This window comes from Scyliorhinus torazame, chromosome 11, assembly GCF_047496885.1.
Source record: "Scyliorhinus torazame isolate Kashiwa2021f chromosome 11, sScyTor2.1, whole genome shotgun sequence".
In the NCBI taxonomy this organism is placed as follows: domain Eukaryota; kingdom Metazoa; phylum Chordata; class Chondrichthyes; order Carcharhiniformes; family Scyliorhinidae; genus Scyliorhinus; species Scyliorhinus torazame.
Genome location: NC_092717.1, coordinates 102,304,578 through 102,312,681, shown reverse-complemented (window position 1 = coordinate 102,312,681; position 8,104 = coordinate 102,304,578). Strand labels below are relative to the sequence as shown.

At 43.4% G+C, this 8,104-nt stretch overlaps 1 protein-coding gene across 4 annotated transcripts in view; it reads right to left on the bottom strand.

Annotated features, from left to right (window-relative positions):
* Window positions 1–2,702: 2,702 nt before the first annotated feature.
* stau2 (staufen double-stranded RNA binding protein 2) overlaps window positions 2,703–8,104 on the bottom strand; it is a 622,240-nt gene continuing 616,838 nt past the window's right edge. For 2 of the 4 annotated variants that reach the window (XM_072467547.1, XM_072467551.1), the window contains one exon: window positions 2,703–3,840. In XM_072467547.1, the coding sequence (XP_072323648.1) occupies window positions 3,690–3,840 (151 nt within the window). In that variant the 3' untranslated portion in view covers window positions 2,703–3,689. The remainder of the gene's footprint in view (window positions 3,841–8,104) is intronic. The other 2 variants (XM_072467550.1, XM_072467548.1) reach the window with 1 other exon arrangement.

Here is an 8,104-nt window from a genome sequence, read left to right as displayed (position 1 = left end):
CAATGCACAGCGGACTTTCAACAGGCATTTGACTGCCTGGAAGCTGTGGTAACCAATGTTCCTGTATTGGAGAATTGCAAGGGACTCTGTGGTCAGATTGAACTAATGTATCTGATTCTAAAGAGAAATGCCGAGGAGTAGAGGAATGGATGGATTGTGCAGAGTGTTTCTTGTTCAAAGAGACTATCAATCGAGAAGGTTTTCGGTTGGAGGAAGAAGAACGAAGAAATATGGACTATATTATTAAGCCTGTTTGCGTGTGTTGTTTTTTTTAAAAACAAAAACTTATATTTACTGTGTGCATTTCTTAGTGGATGGTGCAAAAGTGAAAAATGAAACCATCTTAAAGTTGATGGGGTTTTTTTTCTTGGGGGGAGGTGTCATGTGAGAGTACCTTTAAGAAATGGATGTTTAAGCAATGTACCTTTAAGAAATGCAGTGATTTCAGAGTGTGGGTGGAGCTGGGCGTTTAGCTCAGCCATTTTGAAGTTTCAGTTTGAGAGAGCAGCTGAAAAAAGTGCCTGGCTCGTTTGCTGAGAGCAGCAGGAAGGAAAAGAGCTGGTCTGGTGATTTCTGCAAATCCAAAGACTATAAATATATTGAATGTAATCTGTTGTGCTCCTATTTTTGAAGGGTTGAAGTCTTTTGGAGGTTTAAAGGAAGAGTTTGCAGGATTGGGTAGTGTTGTATTATTTTTGGGGTTATCTTTGAAGTAAGGGGTGTTAAGAGATCCAATGTTTATTTAAAAGGTGAAGTTGAGTTCATGGAATAACCATTGTTTTGTGTTTAAAAACCCACGTGTCCATAATTATAATATCACCTCTGGAGTTTCAGCCATGTGCTTCAAAAGCAACAATCCATGAAAGGTTGGTTGGACTCCCATTGATACATTTTGGGGTTCTGAAAACACCTCTCCCATAACACAAGTGACAGTAAAAACATCCCATGTTCCCCTGTATGAGATAAGATTATGTCTGCACTACCAAAGGCAAATATAAATAAGAAATAAAATAACATGGTAGGTCTAATTTTGTTTTAAATTACATATTGTAACTTTTCGAATGATTGGGCAGAACCTAATGTCTTGGCAATGGGTTTGGAGGAGGCGGCGGGGGGGGGGGGGGGGGGGGGGGGGGGTTCACTTAATAAGGCGAAAGGTGCCATGTGGGCAATCTGCCTCTTTTCTGCTTCTGACAATTAACTCCTGGGTAGGGAGGCTCATGGACCACCTTCCCACCTGGATGCTAATGGAGGCAGTCAAGTGGACAATTAATATCCATTTAAGAGCCTCATGGACAGTCAACCAGCAGTGGATTGGGGTCATCATGCAGGAAGCCAGAAAGGCAAACCTGCGGGCTTCCAGGGGGCAGGTCTTTTTTTCTAATTCATTTACACGATGAGTGTCGCTGGCTCGACCAGCATTTGTTGCCTGTCTCTAGTTGCCCTTGGGAAGGTGGTGATGAGCTGGCTTCTTCAGTAGCTTCAGTCCCTAAGGTTAGGTACACCCACAGTGCAGTTAGAGAGGGAGTTCCAGGATTTTGACCCAAGGACAGTTAAAGAACGGTGATATATTTCCAAGTCAAGATGGTGAGAGGAACCTTCAGGTGACGGTGTTCCCAGGTGTCTGTGTCCTTGGTCTTCTAGATGGTAGCAGTCTTGGGTTTTGAAGGTGCTGCCTAAGGAACATTGGCGAGTTCCTGCAGTGCATCGTGTAGATAGTACTCACTACTACCACTGTTCATCGATGGTGGAGGGATTGAATGTTTGTACAAGAGGTACCAATCAAGCAGGCTGCTTTGTTCTGGATGGTGTTGAGCTTCTTCAGTATTGTTGGAGCTGCACTCATCCAGGCAAGTGGAGAGTATTCCATTGCACTCCTGACTCATGCCTTGTAGATGGTGGACAGGTTTTGGGATTTAGGAGGTGGGTGACTCTCACAGGATTTCTAGCCTCTGACCCGCTCTTGTAGCCACAGAATTCATATGGCTAGTCCAGTTCAGTTTCTGGTCAATGGTAACCCCCAAATATTGATAGTGGGGATTCAGTGACAGTAATGCTATTGAATGACAAGGGCGATGGTGTGGTTCTCTCTAGTTACTGATGGTCATTGCCCGGCACTTGTATGTCACGGATGTTACTTACCACTTGTCAGCCCAAGACTGTGGTTCAGGTTTTGCTGCATTTGGACATGGATTGCTTCAGTATCTGAGGAACTGTGAACATTGTGTAGTTATCAGCGAACATCCCCACTTATCACCTTATGATGGAAGGAAGGTCATTGATGAAGCAGCTGAAGATGGCTCGTTCAAATGCATGGTTGAGGGACCAGGCAGTGGGAAGCAAGGGAGCTGCTGAAAGCCAACCCAATGCCCTTGCCTCTGGCCCTCCTCCACCACATCCCATGATCCTCACTCCCCATCCTGTCCTCACTTACCTTCAACTGGGGTCACTCACTGATCCTGGGTGGCTGATGGGTGCTATGCTGGGTGGGTGCCACCGCTCCTAATGGAAACTTGATATGGTGGGCTTTCCCCAAGGGGGTCCTCATGGCTCTTCAGCTGGTGCCCGAGACCCCCGTCTGTAATTTAATCTGTATTAAATTCCACCCATCTAATCTGAAGCAAGGATTACTATCTTCAGGATTAATATCCTAAATCTGCATTGTATTAAAAGCTGTACTTAAATAAAGACAGTAGACAAAGTTACACATGAACTGATGTGGTTTTACTGCATTTGGCCTATCATTAATTCAAAACTAACTAATCCGTCAAAATTCAACTGAGTTTCACACCTTCTGCCCAATTATCATAGTTTACCCAACAAACAGAATATTTGAAATATATCATCGTGTTATTCTTTACTGTAGATGTGGGACCTTGCCTTCTGCTAAGATTACTTTGTTTTCCAGATCCGAATGCAGTTATTAAAAACACTCAGTTGATGCACACAGTGGGTTGTACAACACACAGAATGGGTGTAGATGTGCTTCACAGAACAGATGAGCAAAGGGTACAAAATGTTACTGCTAGGCAAGACACCTCAAACTTCTGGGATGGTAATGAAAATCAAACACCATAACTGCTTTCCTGGAGTATAATCTTATAACCTCTACTGATCAGTGCTAACATCAGTTCATGTATCAATAAGCATTTTTCTTTGTGATTCAGCCTTTGCATACACCTCTTGAGTAGCAGTCTGTATCTTAATCATATATATGCATATAGAATGACAAATGCTTATGTCAGCATAAAAAGATAAGCTGAATGACTATATATGAAGACAACAACTCTCACGGCACTGCCATTGGTTAACTTTAAATACTCAAGCATCTTAAAAAGCTGAAACTAAATCTACACTAAGAAAAATTGGTGGTTACTGTAACAATGGTGAAGTATTTATAGCCAATGGTGGTGAAATATTTACCTTATCAATGTTTTACAAAATCACTTTCCACTAAAAATTGATATATGAGCTTAGCAGCATGATAGCAAATCTACTGCTAACAGGCAACCAACACAAGTATTTTTTTTTGCAAAGGGGAATCTATACAGTCTGGTCATTTCCCTTATGAATTAACAGTACCATGCATTTATTTTCACTTGCAATCTGTTAGTGTTGTCTTCACATAAATTCATATAATGATATTGGTCATTTCCTCATACACTACACCCTATTGCGTGTTGACAGGTTTATAAGGATGCAGTGGCAGCCGTGGGTGCTACAGGCTCCTTGACGACAGCCTTTGAATCCTTGCAGTCCTGAGCGGTGGTGCCTGAGTTAGCCTGTTTATGATCTGTTTTCTGTGCCAGATGGTTGACTTGTCTGTAAAGATGAATTGATCTAAATTAGTAAAAGAAAACCTGAGTCACACAATATCAATGTATTTGAATAGATTACAAAAATATTTAATAGTGTCCTGCACCTTTAATTTAGAAAATAAACACATGATTATAAAATAGTGGAATATTACAAAATAAATATATTTATGAATACAGCAAATGAGAGCCAAGAGAAATATTACCATACTGGATGTTTTGATGAATCACATTCGTGTTTGTTAAGTGCTTTTAAACTCAAGAAAAGACATTCGCAGCCGAGTAATAATGCTGTGAGCACATATGAGCAAATTGCGGGCTATCAGGTACCTCACCCTTTGGAAGGCTTGCAAAGTCTGCACTATGTATTACTTATGGGATCTCTAATGTGATCTGCAACAACAGTGAATCAGTAGAGTCACTGCATGAAATTATGATAACCCTGATTCAAAAAATTAAATCCCAAAGTCCTTTGCCTGATCTGTTGAACATTTCTAATATTTTTTGTTTTTATTTCAGATTTCCAGTATCTCAATATTTTGTATTTATATGAAGTAATAATTCATTTGGGCTTGGATTCTGAAATAACAAGTTTACATGTGTGGAAAGGCAAAGACTGGCTTGGCTTTGATATCTGCTATGGTCAAATAGCCTCACAACATTCACAGTCTGGGCTCACACATTGCTCAAGTGGCAGTGGACCAAATACCTTCCAGCATGATGGTATAGTCACATTTCCAAAAGACAGCAGGAGAAAAGTTGGAAACAATTCTAATACAGCATTCACAAGTCATGTGTTATTGTGAATATTGATTATTTAATATTATCTTGATGTTATTGCATTCACAACATTTAACAAAAGATTTTATACTAAAAGCAAAGTATTACAAATTAATATATTTTATGCCGATGATTTGCAGATCAATGATTAGTGTGTATTTTTTGAGCTTCAGGTGAGAAAATCAGGGCCACCTCAATTTATTTTCAGTATTTTCCTGCTACATCAACAATTCCAGATTGTTCTTGCATTATTATCCAGGGATTCAGCTGTACATAACAGACAGTGCTGAAAATCTGGGTTTAGAGAATTGAGGTAGGCAGTTTTTTTTTAAGGCCCCATTTTACAATAATAATAATCTTTATTATTGTCACAAGTAGGCTCACATTAACACTGCAATGAAGTTACTACGAAAATCCCCTGGTCACCACACTATGGCACATGTTCGGGTACACTGAGGGAGAATTCAATATGTCCAATTCACCTAACAAGCATGTCTTTTGGGACTTGTGGGAGGAAACCGGAACGCCCGGAGGAAACCAATGCAGACACGGGGAGAACGTGCAGACTCCGCACAGACAGTGACCCAAGCCAGGAATCAAACTAGGGTCCCTGGCGCTGTGACGAAACAGTGCTAACCACTGTGCTGCCCAAAAACTGCATTGTCTCTCCACAGAAAGTACTGTGGAATTTGAGAATAAAAATAAAGCTTTTCACTGTTTTAAAGATTTTAGGTACAAGATGATGCAGAAAGTTTGGAATTTTCCAATTTCATTATCTCAATGGGATAATTTGATCTGCACAATGTCACATTCGAATTAGGCAATGTCACATTAGAAGAGGATTCATAGCCTGAGGTAATTTAAAATGAGGCATCTGAGTGAAATAATTTTTTTTTAAATGAAGTAGTCGAGGGTATAAAACTAAAATGGAAGTTACGAGGTGTATTTTTTGTGGAATATTTGCAGAAAACAGGAGAATGAAGAATTGCATAAATTGTCTGTTGATGAGGAGGATTGAAGGAGGCAATCTAATGTTAGCTCAGTCAATAGCATATTTGACTCTGAGTCAGAAGGTTGTGGGTTCAAGTTTCACTCCAGAGATTTAAGCACATAACAAAATATGCCTGTTTGATTCCTTACAGGTACAGAAACGGTAAACAAATATTATTAGCTATTCCTCACTAGCAAGGATAATTGTCTTTCATGAATCCAAAGATGGCCAATGAGGTTGATTCAGGATCTGTAGACTTTATGGCACATAGGGCATTTATTGTCATTTGGGATGTCTGGCTGTCTATTGTCAGTTCTGGTCATGGCGTGTTCTTTTCACTGTTCTCGCTTTTCCTCTTCATTTTGTTGTCATGTTGGGTCTCAAAATGCAGGAATCCATTCCATATACATTGCCACCATTGGGTTCGATCCAAGGTAATAGTCTCCCAGGTGTTGATGTCAATATTGCATTTCTTCATGTTGGCTTTCAGCACATAACCATCAAACAGGTACAACTTTCCACCAGAAGGTCAGAACTACACAAATAATAAACTAACTATCTTTATGGTGACAGTGGTAACCAACCTTATCGGGGAGAGTTGGCCTGGCATTTGGACAATTTTCAGAAAGCAGATTCTGGCACAGCTATGCGTTTGTTACAAAGTGGAGTCTTTAATGCAAACGTTCCTGCTAGCATTCCTAACTATAACTTGCATTTTTATAACAATTCAATGGATGTGGTGGACAGGGGAAGCTGGAGTTGTTCTCCTTTGAACAAGGAAGATTGAGGAAATTGACTGCTCAAAATGCAGTTCCGATGCCTGGACCACTGTGGTGGTGCACTGCAGGCACACCCCAGAGGGGCTCCCACTTTGTGGTAGTCTGCTGTGCCCTCCACATCCTGGCACAGCAGTGGGGTGACATGTTGGAGGAGGACAGTCATCCGGCCTAGTCTGAGGAGGAGGCAGAGCAGGCGGGGATGGAGGATGAACCGTGGGAGGACCCGGAGGATGGAGGACAGGTGGCATCAAGGGAGCATGCCCAGAGGGACAGGGAGGTCCTCATCCTCACCCGATTCACAAAGGACGAGGCTTAGTCCGTCAGTACATCCCCCCCAACACAATCCTTCCTTCATTCAATCCCTCTACACCCCCAATCCACCCCTTCCTCTTTCGCCTCCTGCCCACCCAATCCCCCTTCCTCCAATCCCTCCTTTCCCTCAATCCCTCCATCCCCCCCCCCAATCTCCCCTCCCACAATCCCTCTATTCCTCCTCCAATCCATCCTTCTTCTGAATCTACACCTCCCCCCATTCCCCTCTATCCCGTGCTCCTCAGTTTATGCTGAAGTCTGACTCCTGTCTTGATGCTGACAGCATGCTCACACCTATCCTCTGAACGGGATCTGCATTGTGGCGTTTGATCTTGGAACACTGATGCCGGTGGGGGGGGGGGGGGGGGGGGGGGGGGGAGAGAGAGAGAGAGAGAGCGAAGGTAGGCCCTATGTGAAGATTAACATGACAGGCTTCAGGCTTCACATGTATCATATTTGTGTAACATATTTTAATAGTGAATATTTGACAGTTCAATTCCCCCTAGCTACGGATAGTTCAACCCCGGCCCCCCAGCCCGTGCCCAATCAGTGATCCACTCTCTTCTTGATCTTCCATGATCCACTGCTACATCTAGGTGCTCTGGAGGCCCCGGCCGACTTACTAGTATTACTGGCATTGCTGCCCTGCCCTTGAGATGCACCGGAATCAGGAGCGGGGGATTCGGATGAACTGGAGACTGCCGTTGTCTCTTTGGTGGCAGGCTCTGATTTGACCACCAGCACTTCTTCCTCCCTGATGCCTCTATGCCCTGGGGGTCTTCATGGGGTGGAGGGGCAGTTGGAATGAGATTGAAGCGCCTCGGAGGCATTTGGCTCTGCCCATCCTGGCAGCTCCCCATTTCTCCACCATGGTGTTTTTGCCCTCAGTGATGCTCCTCAGTGACTGGTCATGCTCTGGAGTGCTTCGGCAAAATCCACTTGCATCTGGGACATGTCCCTCAGCAACTGGGATATAATGTTGAGGCCCTCAGTCCTGGTCGTCACAGACTGAGCCATGCCTTGGGCACCACCACTCAAGTCACGGATGTTGTGCTCCAGGCTTCCACTGTGGTCACCACCCTAGTAGTGTTGCCCTCCGTGTCACGCATTGTCAGAATCATCTCCTGCGCCCATAGCCATTGGCATTGGCATTCTTCCAATTGACGATGCATTCACTCGAATGTCACTGATATTCCTTCCTAAATGTTACGCCTGTGTCCTATCATCTATATTGGCTCTTGGAGAACCTTGCCCAGAGGCTCGGCATCTGACTGGGACCAAGATAAGTCCTTGGATCCAGTAGGTCTCCTGTCTCCACCTGGTATGCATCAGCAACTGTGTGGTGCTCATCAGATTGTGCCCCAGAAAGCTGTCCACTAATGTCACCCCGGTGTGTTTCTGCACTGGTGGAAGGTGGGGGTGGTATC